Source organism: Phocoena sinus, chromosome 16 (genome assembly GCF_008692025.1).
Source record: "Phocoena sinus isolate mPhoSin1 chromosome 16, mPhoSin1.pri, whole genome shotgun sequence".
NCBI lineage: Eukaryota > Metazoa > Chordata > Mammalia > Artiodactyla > Phocoenidae > Phocoena > Phocoena sinus.
This window is the reverse complement of record NC_045778.1, coordinates 50353141-50370611: the sequence shown is the minus strand read 5'-3', so window position 1 is coordinate 50370611 and position 17471 is coordinate 50353141. Positions and strand designations below refer to the sequence as shown.

Sequence of the window (17471 nt, the reverse complement as noted above, 5' to 3'; positions counted from 1 at the left end):
TCATACCACAAACAACACTTTAATCCTGAAATAAATGACAAGAAGCCTGAATACATGCTTTAAAAAATATCCAGTGGCAGGCATACAATATTAAAACATGCCATAGAGTGATCAGGGCTTATCCACGAGACAGGATGGAATACCTTGGTGGTAAGAGTCCTGGGGAATCGAGAAGTATTTTCCAAACTTCTTAAATCACAGGGTTTTCTCATAGCCTCCATCCATTCCTTAGAGGGTTCCAGTGGAATTTCAACTACACAGATAACCGTCTAGTCATTTCTTGTCTCTATGACTGGGGGCCCAAGTGTGTGCTGCTGTGATGATGATGGTTCTACAGTCAGTGGGCCTCACACTGTAGAGTTATCACTCCTCCCACACCCTCTCTAGTGGGCAGCTCTGAAGATTTCAGAAGGCAGGTGAAGGACTATGCATAAGGATTTTCCTTTAAACTTTATTTGGGGGTGTGGGGAATAATGCTTTTATTATCTCTACTGGGGTCTAATCAGACCAAAAGAAAAAATAACAACACATGGGAATTAGTGTCAGAACAATGAAATACATACAGCTGACAAATATATATATATATATTTTTTTAAATTAATTAATTAATTATATTTTGGCTGTATCGGGTCTTCGTTGCTGCGCGCAGGCTTTCTCTAGTTGCGGCGAGTGGGGGCTACTCTTCGTTGCGGTGCGCGGGCTTCTCATTGCGGTGGCTTCTCTTGTTGTGGAGCACGGGCTCTAGGCGCGTGGGCTTCAGTAGTTGTGGCACGAGGGCTCAGTACTTATGGCTCACGGGCTCCAGAGTGCAGGCTCAGCAGCTGTGGCGCACGGGCTTAGCTGCTCTGCGCCATGTGGGATCTACCCAGACCAGGGCTCGAACCCGTGTCCCCCGCACTGGCAGGCAGATTCTCAACCACTGCGCGACCAGGGAAGTCCCCAGCTGACAAATATTTAACCCCCATTTTTCTCATCTATAAATTGGGCATCATTATAGATAAAACCTCATAGATCTGCTATGAAAATTAATGGTTATCATTTAGGTAAGGAGTCTGATATGTAACACTTCACAGTAGGTGGTATTTATTTCTTTTAATCTCTGAAAAGGAAGGCTGGAAAATGCTGTTTTATGATTTACAGATTTACAAATGAATCTACAAAGGGGTTACACCAATACACATTCCCACCAGCAGCTTAAAAAAATACTCATTTTTAGCACCTCCACCACAGAGTATCATTCTTAAAAAAAAAAAGTTGTCAATTTGATAGATAAAACTGGTATAAGTTATTTTAACTTTCATTCATCTTATTAGTTCTAGTGTTGAACTTTTTTTCCTGTCATATTTCTGATCTATTTTGTGTTCCTTTTTTTGTATCTATGTATTTTTTACATATCAAATTTAAATTTAAAAATGCAATCACATCTCAATCTTTTGATTTACAACTTTTGCTTTTATGCTTCTTCATCTTGAGATTATATATTCACCTTTATCATCTTTTAGTTCTATTTAAAAAAATATTTGACTTTTAGATCCACTTGGAATTTATTTTAGACTATGATGTAAAGATTTAACTTTAATTTTTCCTAAACAATTAATTACTTCTATTAGGAACACTTATATAATTCATTATTTCCCTATTGATTGGAAATATCATTTTTATTCTCTTTCAATAACTTTCATGGTCCCTTCTTATAATAATAGCACATATTTTAATTATTATCGCCTTGTAATATGTTTTAGAATCAGGTAGTGCAAATTCGGGGGGAGAGTCTTGACACTGCATCTTGCTGTGTGTCACACACTTATTCATGCACATTGTCCCCTGAATTAAAACGTATTACTCTGGGTAATGCAACCTAAGTTGAGATACTTTACATGGTAGAACAGGATGCAGTGATTAAAAAGAAGCTTTTCCAAAAGGAGATATTTAGCAACATGGGAAAATGCTCTGCATATAATATTAAAAGATTCAGGTTAAACAATATGATCTGGCTTTGTTACAACCAACAAATTTCCTGTCTATATGCATAGAAAACAGATTGTAAATAAATACACAAAAATGTTAATGGTAAGCTGTTTCTAAGTAATGGGATGGATGATGGGTGATTTTTACTGTTGAATGTGTAAATGTGAAAGCACAGCGAATGTGCTTTACTGTTATAAGCACAACAATCAGTAATTAATATTACTGAAATGGATGTTTTAAGGGCCACCCCCAGTACTTGTCAGGACGGTGGGAGGAGTCAATCCCACCCCAGAGAAGAGACTGGCTCTTTCTCTCCAGAGGGAGTCATGGACGGGTATCCAGCCCTGAAAGAGTTCAGTCCTTTTGATTGAGAGATGCTGCCATTAGAACACGTTAAATGCCAAATAACATCATCTGTAATCTCCTGGTGACCCTCTGTGTTGCCAGCTGGGAGAGGGCTGTGGGTGTCACCTCCTGCTCGCCCTCTCCAAACCCCACCCAGGAGGGCTGGGAAGACACAAAGATGGTGTGCTGCATCAGGGTGGTATACAAATGCTGGCATACCTCCGACCTTCTAATTCTATCAGGAATGCTTAGGGTGTGAATTTGACCATCTTTCTCAGCTCATAAATCTACTTGGGGGCACAACTGAGCTGTCAGATGCCATCAAGCAAAGCTCCTTCTGAGGTTGGCAGTTTGAGTAAAACAGCCAGGATCATGCCTCAGTAAAGTCCAGTAAAGAGCTTTGTATGTGGGGGCCTGGAAAGCAGCTTCTCACATTTTGATACAATAGAACAAAACAGTGGGAAATGTGAATGTCTGATTATCTGGACTGGTGGTCTCCCCTATGCCCCGCCTGCCCACTGAGCCATGGATCTTTATTCATTCACAATTCTTTGCATGCAGATGGATCTACCTTATTCCCAAACAACTGCTTGCAGAGAATCCCGTCAGATTGGTTTATTTAATCCCTGTCTATAAATACAAATCGCCTACATTCGCTTCCACTGGAATCTGCTAGCCTTTTTATAATGAAATCTACTAAACTTCAGGCAGGTCATTTCTGCCTAGATTAATTCTCCCTTTATTCAGTGGTCAGAACAGAAACATTCTCCTCTTTCTGGGACAGAACACTCTCCCAGAAGAGTTCCCACTATTTCCTCTTGACAAAAATGTAGGGTTGAAACTATCAAAAGAAATCAGTTTCCACTCTCCCAGAAGAGTTCCCACTATTTCCTCTTGACAAAAATGTAGGGTTGAAACTATCAAAAGAACACTCTCCCAGAAGAGTTCCCACTATTTCCTCTTGACAAAAATGTACGGTTGAAACTATCAAAAGAAATCAGTTTCCACCTCTAGGTTACAGCTCCATCCAGAATCCATCTGTTCCTCCAATTGTTCAGTTTACAACTCAGCTGATAAGAAGTTCTAAGTAAAAGCATACTTTCCAGCATCTGCTTCAAAAGGGGAGGCACTGAGGCAGGCAGTTAGATTTTCATCAACTTCCTTTTCGGGTCAAGCCTCCAAGCATGGTGGTGGTTTTCTGCCTTTAGAGTCATAAAGCTCCTCTGACAGATTCTGCACATCCATTGAGGTGAGGAGGAGTGCTGGCTCCAGGACAGGCACGCGGCCGTTAATTCCCCTGATCTGAGACTGGACGTCCCAGGAAAGACCTACCCACCCTGAATCTCCATATGGTAGAGGCAACCAGTGACACTCCCAAAGAGCCTACATGAAAGACTCCTGTCTCCCCAGGGCTGATTTACTGCTCGGAGCACAGCACCACTTAGGAGGGCTGAGAAACACAGGCAAAAGGGAATCGGAAAAGACTTACCAGCCTTGGCTTTGGGGAAGTTTCTTTAACTCTGGAGCTCCAGTTCCCTTCATGTGGGATTATCTGGTTTATGATGCAGGCATTTAATACATGGTAATTATGATTACTGATCCAACTGATAGTGAATTGAGAACTGTGATTATTGATATTATTATTACCAGCAGTGAATTTAAAAAATGATAGCTATGATTATTGGTGTTACTGCTGGTAGCGGATTTGATAAACAACTTTTTACTGTTGCTGCTGGTAATGCCAGTACTAACCATTTCTCCATATAATGGTGAGTAGACTTTAAAAGGACAGAGTGAAGATCATATAAGCCCACTCACTCACTTAACAATTGTTTATCGAGCACCACCTATGTGCCAGACACTGTTCCAGGCACTGGGGCTACATCAGTGGAATCCACCCTTGTGAAGTTTACCTTTTAGTGTGGAGAGACCGAGAATAAATATGTTAATTATATGAATTTAGAACTTTTTAGTTTAATAGGGAAAAACAGAGCAGGGTAGGGAGGACTGGGAGTGAGTTAAGGGAGATGGGGAGTATGCAATGGCATTTAAAATAAGGTAGTTTTGGGGCTTCCCTGGTGGCGCAGTGGTTGACAGTCCGCCTGCCAATGAGGGGGACACGGGTTCGTGCCCCGGTCCGGGAAGATCCCACATGCCGCGGAGCGGCTGGGCCCGTGAGCCGTTGCCACTGAGCCTGCGCGTCCGGAGCCTGTGCTCCGCAACGGGACAGCCCACAACAGTGAGAGGCCCGCGTACCGCAAAAAAAAAAAAAAAAAAAAAAAAAAAAAAATAAGGTAGTTCTGGAGAACCTTCCTGAGAAGGTGATACCTGAACAACCAGGAAGGAAGGTGGGGAACGAATTACAGAGAATGCTGGGGAAGAGCATTCTAGCTGCAGAAACAGCCCCTGCAAAGGCCCTGAGGGTGCAGGCATGCCCATGCTAAGGCTGGAGTGGCCAGGGGTCGAGTGAGAAATGGCATCACAGGGGTGCAGTGGCAGATCGAGTAGGGTCAACCTGGGTATTTTAAGCTTTTTACTCTAAGTGAAATGGGGAGTCACTACAGGGTTTTGTGACATAGTTGACTTATGCTTCAAAAGGATCACTCTGGCCCCTGAGTTGAAAGTAGACTAAGGGACCTGGGCGTGGGGTTGGGGAGGGGTCGGTAGTGGACAAGGGTGAAAGCAGGAAGGCCAGGTGAGCTGATGTAGGCTGTGAGGGAAAGAGGACGCTGACTTTCAAGGTTTTTGTCTTGAACAACTGGACGGATGGAGAGGTCTTTCACTACGAAGAGGAAGACTGAAGGCACAGCAGCATTGGGGGATTTCTTTTTTTTTAAAAATTAATTTTTATTGGAATATAGTTGCTTTACAATGTTGTGTTTCTGCTGTACAGCAAAAGTGAATCAGCTATACGTATACATATATCCCCTCTCTTTTGGATTTCCTTCCCATTTAGGTCACCACAGAGCACTGAGTAGAGCTCCCTGTGCTATACAGTAGGTTCTCATTAGTTACGAATTTATACATCGTAGTGTATATATGTCAATCCCAATCTCCCAAATCATCCCACCCCCCAACCCCCCTTGGGGGATTTCTCAGTTCAGTTTTGGCCACACTTTTCCAGACTTACAGCTTAAAAAAACCTCTTAGATATTACCTAACTCAAATCTCATCTTTAGACAAATATTTTTAAATGAGTGCACAAAGTACAAAATTCTAAGTATAACAGATACAAAACAGAAAGTTGGCTTTCATTCCACCCCTATGTCTCCTGCCACCTGGATCTCTTCCTCAGCATAAGTTATGCCTGTGTGTTCGTATTTCCTCTCTATATTTTACAATGGTAACTGACTCTACACACAGTTCTGAACCTTGCTTTTGTCTTTTCCACTCAATAATCTATCTCGATCAGTACATGAACGACTGGCTCATTCTCTTCATGGTTCCAGACTTTCTGGTGTATAAATACGCTGTAATTTATTTAACCAGTCCCCTATTGATGGAGAGACGTGCTGCTTATAACTCTGTCTTTCCAAATAATGCTGTAATGTATTTCCTTACCACAGGTCCTCTTCCTCAGAGGGTATCCCCATTTAAAATTTGGACAAGTACTGCTCGGTTTTCCTTCTAGAGGCTGTTTCTCGATGAAGCAAGAGAGGTATTTTCCTCCACCAGTGGGACTGTACTGGCTGTTAAATTTCGGCATGCTTCTGTGCCCGCTGGTAACTACCTGCCGCCCCCAGTCCTGAGTGCTCCTCTCTGCTATCTACAGCCTCCGAGACAGCCCAGAGGCCCTACTTCCCCCACAATCTCCCACCATTCCTCAACTAAAGGGTTAACACCAGGCAGAAGAGGCGGTCTTCAGTCTCTTCTGACTGGTCAGTGCCTGGGTGTTAAATATTCTGAATATCACTCCATCTTTTCTTTACTAGGAGGAGAAGCGGGAAATGGCACCACGGTACATAGTTAAGCTGCATTTCTCCTCTTTAAATGCCATTTAAAAAAATTTCCTTCTCTGTATACTGCTCATTTTCTATTGGGTTGTTGGTGTTTTGATTCCTGATTCTGAAGAGCTTTTAATGTTAAAAAAATAAATCCTTCGTTTACGTGCTGCAAATATTCCTTACAGTTTGCCATTTTTAACTTTGCAGACAAAATTTTTGTGAAGTTGGATTTATCAATCTCTGTTCAAAGTTTCTGGGTTTTGTTATAATCAGAAAGGTCTTTGCTATACCAATATTGGTAACATTGTTCTGTTTTTCTTCTTGTAATTTTGTAGTTTCACTTTCTATCATTACATACTTGACTCAACTGAAGTATTCTGATGTATGAAACAAGGGTCCAACTTTATTTTGTCCTGATGGCTCCTCAGTTGTTGCAAGACCATTATCTTCCCCACAGTTTCATAATATCCTACCTTTCCTACCGTAGATCTGAGACCATTTCTGGACTCCCTATTCCATTCCAGTAATTAGCTTATGTGCCAGTATTACTGTTTAATAGTTTAAAAATTTTTTTAATATGTGATATGGCTAGTAGCCCTTCAGTACTTTTTTCTCAGAAACGTTTTATAAGAATCCTTGTACATCTATTTTTCCACAGTAGCTTTAGAATCAGTTTGCATAGGTTCCCACCCCTTCCCTCAAAAGGGTTGGTATTTTTTGTTTAAATTAATTTTTATTGGAGTATAGTTGATTTACAAAGTTGTGTTAGTTTCTGCTGCACAGCAAAGTGACTCAGTTATACATATACATATATCCACTCTTTTTTAGATTCTATTGCCATATAGGTCATTACAGAGCACTGAGTAGAGTTCCCTGTGCTGTACAGTAGGTTCTTATTAGTTACCTATTTTATGTACAGTAGTGTGTATATGTCAATCCAGTATGTTACTAGGTCATGGCAAATTTATATACTTAAGGAGAACCAAAATCATTATAATACTGAACTTTTCTATCCAAGAATAGCATATAGTATCCTATTTGTGCCAGTCTTATTTTGTTTCTACGTGACATTATTTTCATTGCTTCCTCTTTATACACCCAGAAGTAGGCTCTTACATTTTACTGGTAATGTCAAATTGTTTTCCAAAGCACTTAGACCCACAGCAATGTGTAAGAGATCCACATCCTCTAATAGTTTGCATTGTCTCAAGTTTTTTACTTTTGTCAATTCCAGCAGGTGTAAAATGGTATTACCATGTTACCTAATTTGAATTTCCCTGATTACCAATACGGCTGAGCATTTTTTGGAATGCTTAGTGGTCACTGGGGTCTCCCATTTTGAGAAATGCCTGTTTATTTTTTTACTCATTTTTCCCCTTAGTTTAATATATCCTGGATATGAATCCTTTGCCCTTTAAATGTGTTGCGAATATTTTCTCCCACTTTGTGACCTGCCTCTTTACTTTCTTTACAAAGGTCGTTTGATGAACAGATGTTCTTAATTTTAATACAAATTTATCAATCTTTTCTTTTAGGGTTAAGTGTTCTTTGAAGCTCAGTTAAAAGCTCTTTCTTATCCCCAAATCAGAAAGTCTTCTTCTGTATTTTCTTAATATTTAAAATATTTTGATTTTCAAAAAAAAAAATTTTATTTTGATTTTCATATTAAGTCCCATATAAAATCCATCTGGAAGTGATTTTTGTGTATGCATCAGATATACAAATTTTTCCCATATGCATAACCAGTTGTTTCCTGACAATTTATTGAACAGCTCCTTCTTCCCACATGATCTGCAGTGCTACCTCTGGTGTATATAAAAATCCCATTTATACTCTGTTCAGTTGGTCAGATGAATCCATCCCTGCACCAATATTACTACTTAGTTACTGGCGCCTTAATGCTATTCTTGACGTCTGGTCCTCTCGTTGACGCCCCCGCCCCCACCATTCCAGGAATGTCCAGCCTGTTCTTACCCCTTTACAGATAATTTCTGACTTGTTTAGGATTCTTTCATACCTTTTGGGAGAAAAAAAGTACATGAGTCACCTCTGATCCCCACTTTTGCTGGAGTGTTCTTTTACCTTTTTTCATCTTTACAGTTCTATTTCTACTCTTTTAGTGATTATTCTTAAATTTTTAATATGCATACTTAAACTCTGAAGCTCATCAACACTTTTAAAGTTTCTCCTATCTCCCACATTATTGTCAAGTAGTACTTTAAATTCCACCTTGTTTTTATTTATTTATTTTTTTTAACATCTTTATTGGGGTATAATTGCTTTACAATGGTGTGTAAGTTTCTGCTTTATAACAAAGTGAATCAGCTATACATATACTCCACCTTGTTTTAAAAATCTCATATCTATTTATTACTCCGACGGTATTTTTATAGACAACGCTTATTTTATTATAGTTTAGTTTAAATAGATAAAATACTCCTGCTAGGGACTTCCCTGGTGGTGCAGTGGTTAAGAATCCAACTGCCAATGCAGGGGACACGGTTCGAGCCCTGGTCCGAGAAGATCCCACATGCCATGGAGCAACTAAGCCCATGCACCACAACTAATGAGCCTCTGCTCTAGAGCCCGTGAGCCACAACTACTGAAGCCTGCGCACCTAGAGCCCGTGCTCCGCAACAAGAGAAGCCACCACAGTGAGAAGCCTGTGCACCACAACAAAGAGTAGCCCCTGCTCGCCGCAACTAGAGAAAGCCCGCGCACAGCAACGAAGACGCAATGCAGCCAAAAATAAATATAAAAAAATAGTCCTGCTATAAAATTCAAAAGGAATAAAAGACTATACAGTGAAAAGTCTCTTCAACACCTCTGTACCCTGGCACCTAGGTGTCCTCCCAATAGTTTGTGTGTATCCCGGAGGTGTCTTACGCATAAAGAAGCAAATGTATATTGTACTTTTTCCTGTTTTATACAAATAGAGTACCAAATCATACATAGTCATCAACCTCTTACTTTTTTCATTTATTGTATCTTGAAGATGATTCCTTATGAGTTAGTACTTATTCTTTTTTTTACACGAGTATAATTTCAGTCTGTTTACCAACACGTTTACCAATTCTTTTGTTCGCCACGCTTCTTGCAGTCCACTCCTTCCTTCTGGATTCAACTGTCTTCTTTCTGGAATAAATCCTATGAGTTCTTTCAGGAAAATCTGAAAATGTGTTTTTCATCCTCTCTTTTGAATGTTAATTTGTCTCTGTATAGATTTCAAGGCTAACATCCTTTTTTCTTTTTTTTTTAACATCAATGCTTTTCAACACTTACAACTTATTTTATTGTCTTCTGGCCTATACTGCTGCCATTGAAAAGCCTGCTACCAGCATAGTCATTCCTTTGCAGGTAACTTTTCTTCTTAGTCCCTTTTAGATTTTTCTCTTTTCTTTTGTAGTTGTACTATATGTCTAGAAACAGACTTGTTTTTATTCACTCTCCTAGATATTTGTTACACTTTCTTAACTTGAGGATCCATACCTCCTTTAAAATTCTGGAAAAATCTTCAAATATCTTCCTTCCCCTATTCTTTATGTTGGATCTTCTCATTCTATTCTCCATGTTTCTTAGCCTTTTCCTATTTCCCATCCCTTCCTCTGCTATAACCAGGGTATCTTCCTGATTTATCTTCTAGTTCACCAATTCTCTCCTCATATATGCCCAATCTGTGGTTTAATCTGTCTACGGGGCTCTTAATTTCATTAACTATACATTTTTTTAGTTCCCCAGAAGAGTTAGCTTCTCAAATCTACTTTGCCTTTTTCAGCGTCATCTTTTCTAATGGTTTTTATGCTTTCCTCCCCTAGCCAATCATTTTAAATATTCTTATTCCATAGTTATCATCCTACATTAAGTTTGTGAGGGTGCTAAAGCTCTAAGGTTGTGTCTACTGACATGCTCACAGTGGATTGTTTTGGACGTTTGATCATGAGTTCATTTGAGTGGAGTTTGTTTCTTCTGTACTGTAGGAATATGATGCAGGCTTGGGTTATGGGTATGTCTTCCTTCCCCAACCAGGTTGCCATAATGTCTATGTGCTTTTGTCAGTCTTTTTCAAACTGAGATCCTCAGCCTCCTAGGGACATACATACCTCATATTTGAGCTTATTAAGGTTTCATTGGAACAAAGGGAGCAGTCCAGTGGCAAATAAATTTTGCTGTTTTAAAATTCTATGTTCTATATCTCCATGACAAGTGAGAAAACTCAACCACTCGTCCTGGGGATTCAGGGAAATAATAATATAATTACAATAACCAGTTTTTGCCAAGTACAGCACTTAGTGGCACATACAGAAGATCATTTAGTTCCCTCAACAAACCTATGAGATAAGTATTGTAAGGCTTATAAAGGTTATGTAATATCTTCAAGGCTGTAAAACTGGTGTGGGATAAGGTAAAATTCAAATCCAGATCCATCTAGAGCCCAATCACTTAATCACTATTCACTCAACAAAAATTTACTGAGGAATTACTATGTGTCAGCCTGTGCTAAGTGATGGGTCTAGTGGTAAAAAAAAAACAGATATCTTTCTTCTACCTTTCAAATTATCTGTGAGGGACTACTGTTTCTGTTTTCCTCTTAATTTCCAATTTGTTGCAGACCAATATTTTAGTTAAAGAAATTTAAGAGGACTTCCCTGCCAGGCCGGTGGTTAAAACTCCATGCTCCCAATGCAGGAGGCATGGGTTTGATCCCTGGTTGGGGAACTAAGATCCCACGTGCTGCACGGCACGGCCTTAAAAAAAAAAAGAAAAGAGAAATTTAAAACACTGCATCAATGTCAAACTGCTATAAAAGTTTCCTCTCAATTTTTGTTTTCATCTCTCCACGGGCTGGTAACAAATAGGCTGCAGACCAGCCCCATCTGCAGGCCACTTGTGCGTAGCACCGCTCCACAGTGTATTGGCAGGCCATCTGAGGGGCTTTGTGCAGATTTTTGTGATGATGATGACAACTGTGGGTGAATAACAAAGTGGAGAAGACACTTCTGACAATGGTGGCTTGTATATGGAGAGCAAGAACCTTCTAAGAAGGTATCATTAAGTATTTTATGTCAGTCTTCCTCAGCTAGTAAGCATGAAAAGGAGGAGGCGATAGAGATTCAGCAGATAGCGAAAAGGCCACATTACAGTCTAACTCTACACAAATCAGGCAGTTCTCCTGGTGAAGAATGTATATGACAACTTGCTTCCTCTGTTACTCTAGTCCTCTAATAGGACAGGACAGTAGGTAAAGGGCCAGTCAGGAATACTAATCACAAAAGCTTAGGGAAATTTATTTGCAAGTTTTCTTTCCTCATTACCCTGCAAACAACTGGATCACATCATACAATGGCATGCATGCTTAGGAACTAGCAAGCGAACACTTTAATATTATACCAAATCAAGCAGTAAGATAAAGCTGCTGAAAAATACTTCAAAGCCAGATGACTTACGGATTATTTGCACCATCATTCTCCTATTATGGAAAGCAGGGACCTGATCACACACACAGACACTTAGCATATTGAAACCTAAAATACATGTATCTTACTATACTTTCTTTTAAGAATACTAAATACTACTAACTTTAAGATTTGTAAAGTTATAAAGAAATTTTCTATGACATAGAATGCAAAAATATATTCTTATTCCTCTTTATAAGTTAAGATAGATTTCCCAGGGGAATTCCCTGGCGGTCCAGCGGTCAGGACTCCAAGCTCTCATTGCCGAGGACCTGGGTTTGATCCCTGGTCGGGGAACTAAAACCCTGCAAACTGTGTGGTGTGGCCAAAAAAAAAAAAAAAAAAAGATAGATTTCCCAGGAAACAGCTTTAAGGTTTGCCAAAACTTGTGTAGGACAGACTAAATGTCTAAAAGTGTCTGACAGCTACTTTCATCTTAAAGCATCTGAGCAGGTATGGTCACGACATTCAGTATTTCAAATTTTAAACTGCAGTCTTTATCACTATTAGACTCAGAACTACATTATTTTCCTGAAATTGTGGTTTATTGTAATCTTAATCCATTTTCTCAAAGACCATTCAACAACACATTTATGCTATTCCAGTAATTACCATGCTACCCAGAAAAACAAGTGAACAGTTTATTAAGAATTAAATGAGGGTATGGAATGTGATACAAGTAAGACACTCAAGATGGATATAATAGTACTACTCACACAAAAATTTAAATCTCTTAAAAAAAAATCACAAGACAAAAGAAAAAGCAATTCCATCATCATAAAGTAAGGTATTTCATGCAAAAACTTCAAAGAAATCCCCAATCACCCCCAACCCCCCCCAAGCTCCTAACAAAAAACTATCTGAAATAGTGCCATGCTAACATATTAACCACAATATAATCATTCATAGAAAAGCAACACACTAATTAAGCAATGGATTAGATGAAACAACACAGGCTGCAATATCGTAAACTCATAGACCATGATGATTTTACATGATAAGCAATTCCAGAGTCACTCATAGGGTGAGCAATATGGGCTAAATGTTGAGAGATAAGGTATGTAAATATAAACTCCATTAACTCATCTCATTATCTTCTAATTATAAAACCTAGAAGCTTCCAGAACCTGAAAAATTACATAAAATTTGGCATACTCCATTTGTGTTCCAAGAATGAAGTTAGGATATCTGCCATTATTAGAGAGCTGTATAAAGCACTTCATGGTCAGGAATTGACCTCTTAAATGATCACAATTTACATCATAGAAACACAACTCCAGATATGCAATACATTTACTGTGATTAACTCTTACTCAAGACAAGAAACATGATTTTCTAGCACTTTATGTACAAGTTACTGCAAAAGCCCAGTTAATTTAGAGACCGAATAAAATGTAAAACAAATGTGAACTGGTACAGAGTGAAGGGAAACAGCCTCATTAACAAAGATTTAATGGTTAACAATCTTGCGTTGACTTCTGAGAGAACTACAGTCAACAAACAGACTGCCAAGCTGTAACTCATGTCTCTGTACCAAGATGCTTTAGCATATTTCATGGAAAATATAGTTTTATGTTAAAAATAGGAATGGCATTTTATGGGATAGCATTCCCCTCCACAGCTGCCCAACAAGCCTGGTCACCAGGTGGTGCATAAACAAAGCGTTATTTCCAAGTGGGTGTACCATGTCATGATGAGGCAACCCAGGAGCGGAAGCACCATTTCACGGCACCTGCCTATTCAGGAGGCCAGGAGAGAACTGGGACACCTACATTTCATGGTTTTGGGTTGAGCTTACCTATGGTGTACAGACTGGCTATAAGTAAAACAGTAAGGCCAAAGAAAAAGAACAGGAGAAAAATAACTTCGGAGAAAAAACTACCCACTCCCATCTGCTACATTTTTCCGTTTAGATTTAAGCTAATTAGAACAGGCTGGAAAAATTTCAGGATTACCCTTCCCACATCTGAAAATTCAACTTCCTATTTACATTCCATGAAAAGAACACTATAATTGTTCAGTGGCAGGATTTAGCCTCTCTAAAAAATAGAAGCTCTTGCTCTAATTTTCACAAAATGACATGAGAAAATTTTCCAATGTGAAACCCAGAGTTTGAGGCTAGTAAAGAAGTGTCTTTAATAATCAGGACCATCATAGTTAGAGCTCTTTGGAATGTGTGTTATACGTACAAAGTTATCACAAATTAAACTCCCAGAGTATTTATGAAACAAGCTCTTAAATGGGAAAGACTTCTAATGAGACATAAATGCTTCCATCAGCAAATTAAATCTGATGAATCAATCCTTCCCAAGTGACAAGGTCTCTGCTAACGACTCAACATAGCCTCTGGAATCAAAGGTAAAAGATCATTCAATCATGATGATGCAAGATGAAGTACAGATGAGCAGTACATATGAAAAAAACCTGTAAACCGCTGCAGTTCTAAAACAGTAGATTTATATTACAAAGCAATGTAAATAAATATGGGGCTAATACAAAAGCTCTTATTTACAGTTTTACAAATGAAACTGTATTCAGTGTAAATGCTGTGTTTTAAAGAACACAGTACTATATTAGTAAAATGAGTTCTGTTGAGGGGAATTACAGTTTCTGTTAGAATCAATGTATAACGTATAAAAGATTCAAGTTAACTCTGTTTATAATTTAGTACAGACAAACCCAGTTTAACCTGGAATGGCATCTGTTAAAGTGCTGAAAAACAGGAAATATTTAGAAAACACTGTACATTATTAAAGCTTTATCAAGTCAGAATGTTAAAATCCTTTCACATTTTTAACCTTTTGCCACAGGCTTGTGGACAAGATGATTTTTCTCAGCAAAGGAGTAAAACTTACGAGGCCACCAGCTGCTTAGATGATTTTAGGTTCAGTGTTGCTAGTTTCCTAAAACAACTATTTATCCATCAACCATACCTTCAGGCCTTACAATCTGGTAAGTAATTAAATATTCAGGATAAGCCTAGAAGAGAAAGATTAATTCAAATATTGGTAAACAAATTTTTTGAAAGGAGACTTATTATAAGGATTCCTAGGGAAGAGGTTCTAAATTAGTGCTGTGGATCAGAATCATCAAAGGGGATTTTCCCAAAACAGCCTTACCTTGACTCCAATCCCTTAGACTCTCAATCAGCAGGTCTAGGATGAGTATTAAGCATGTGTTTGTTTTTAATAACTGAGGTGATCCTGATATGTATCCCCAGTACACAACGCTCTAGAGATGCTTTTGACTGGATCTATGTCACTAAGAGCAAGAGGGAATTATACATTTCTTTGCTACAGAGAGGTTAACTATTAAATATAGGAGTCTAATTATATTTTACAGAAGCTAAAAAAAAAGTATGGTTGACAAAATCTGAATAAGGTCTGTAGGTTAGATATATTACATTAATGATATTTTCCTGATTTTGACAATTTTAAGGGACTGTCCTTGTTTTTAGGAAATACACACTGAAGAATTTAAGGGTAAAGAAAGATGCCTATTACCTACTTCCAAGCAGCTCAGAAAAAAAAAAAAGTATACACACATACAGTAGGGAGAGCATGATAAAGGAGAAAGAGAGAATGCTAAAATGTTAACATTTGGAAGATCTGGGTAAAGGTTATAAGGGAATTCTCTTTATTATTTTTGCAATTTTTCTTTAAGCCTGAAATAATTTCCAAATATGAGTTAAAAAGAAATCCAGCTCTTAAGGCAATATGCCTTGTCAATTTAAAAGATTAGTAAGAGGTTAAAGTATGGCTCTAAAGCATTTTTGAAGATGAGCAAATAAAACTGAATTACCTGTTCTCCTCTGTAAATTACATATTCAGCTAATGCTAGTCCATTTACACTGGGTCGACCAGTGACTGAGTGATGTCCTGGAGGAGAATGTGCCATTTTCATTGCACTGAACTGCAGGAAAGACTTTCCCAAGGTTACCCGGCAAAAGAGCAGCTGCCTGTAACATGTGAAAAGGAAAAGATCTCCCTGAAGACAAGTCGTACATGACAATTTTATTTATGTACACTACATAAGCTTTTTAATGCATTTATACATGAACACTTATGGTTGTTTCTATCATTTTACCCTTTAAAGAACTTTGTAAGAATGTCTTCTACTACTCTCACTAATGAAAGAATTTGTCACTTTAATTAATCCTTATTTTAACTATAAAATGATATCTTATAGCGATTGTAATAATCTTAAAGTGATATAGACTCTGCCATCCTGTTTGTATCCCAGCAAAAGCACAAATCATAGCCCAAGTGGGAAGGAGGAGGAGGTTTTAAGGGGCTTCCATGAAGTGCCTTACAAAGTTGAACATTTACCCAGGTAAGTCCTGTGGATTCCACTTTCAAAATGTATTGAAATCCATTCTCTTCTCTTAACTCTACTGTCACTATTGAGTCCAAATCACCAAAATTTTCACCTGGACTGTAACAATGGCCTTTGAACTAGTCTTTCTGTTTCTACTGTAATTCTTTTTTTTTTGCGGTACGCGGGCCTCTCACTGCTGTGGCCTCTCCTGTTGTGGAGCACAGGCTCCGGATGCGCAGGCCCAGCGGCCACGGCTCACGGGCCCAGCCGCTCCGTGGCACGTGGGATCTTCCCGGACCGGGGCACGAACCCGTGTCTCCTGCATCGGCAGGCGGACCGTCAACCACTGCACCACCAGGGAAGTCCTCTACTCTAATTCTTGTCTAAATTATTTTCCATCCAAGCAACCAGTGATTTAGGGGAAAAAAACAACAAACAACAAAAACCATAAATCAGATTGCATCGCTTTTCTGCTTAAAACCTTTTAGAGGCTACTAACTGTGCCTAGAAGAAAATCCAAATTCCTTTTAATGGCTCTAAATTCTTGAATTTTACTCTGGTTCACTATGCCCAGGAGCATTAGTTTTTCTTCCCACAGGCCAAACTTTCTTGCCCTATGGCCATCAGACATACTGTTTCCTCTATCATCTAGAATGATATTATTCTACCACTCTTCTACTGGCTAATATTCATTTTTCAAGTTTCAGCTGAAATGTCACATCTCCAAATAGGTCTTCCCTCACCAGAAGTTTTAAGTATTACTTTCCCACTCCCCACAGGCATGATTGGCCTTCCTTAGATCCAATGAACTTTTTATTACTTCATTGTTTCTCTCTCTAATTTCCTTTTTTCTACATAGGAGAAGAGGAGATTTGATGGACTAATTGATGATTCTGTCTCCAAAGAAGACGGGCTATGTACTTTTTATTCTAAATATGCCCTATGGAAACCTTCTTAGAGCGGGGGTTACTCTTCGTTGCGGTGCGCAGGCCTCTCATTAAGGTGGCTTCTCTTATGGAGCACAGGCTCTAGGTGCATGGGCTTCGGTAGTTGTGGCTTGTGGGCTCTAGAGAGCAGGCTCAGTAGTTGTGGTGCACGGGCTTAGATGCTCCGTGGCATGTGGGATCTTCCCGGACCAGGGCTCAAACCCGTGTCCTTTGCATTGGCAGGCGGATTCTTAACCACTGTGCCACCAGGGAAGCCCTTCTTAGCATTTCTAATAGATTTTCTATTATAGTCACAATCAGTCCCATGATAATCCAGCATACAGAAATCTTAAGTTAATAAATAAACTTATTTCCAGACATACAAGCATTCTACTCCAAAGACAGCTGAGAAGAGGTACTCGAACAATGCTTACTACTAATATTAATAATCAGAACTATTTAGCCTCCAGATAATATATGACAAGTAAAAGTAGCAATGTTCAATTTACAGAATCTCA

General features: G+C 38.9%; 1 protein-coding gene across 1 annotated transcript in view; it reads right to left on the bottom strand.

Moving 5' to 3' along the window:
• Nucleotides 1-9212: 9212 nt before the first annotated feature.
• The window catches only part of TNKS2 (tankyrase 2), a 66271-nt gene continuing 58012 nt past the window's right edge, over nucleotides 9213-17471 (bottom strand). The window contains exons 26-27 of the mRNA XM_032608064.1: nucleotides 15512-15668; nucleotides 9213-14689 (exon numbers count right to left, since the gene is read on the bottom strand). Of these exons, the coding sequence (XP_032463955.1) occupies nucleotides 14627-14689; nucleotides 15512-15668 (220 nt within the window). The 3' untranslated portion in view covers nucleotides 9213-14626. The remainder of the gene's footprint in view (nucleotides 14690-15511; nucleotides 15669-17471) is intronic.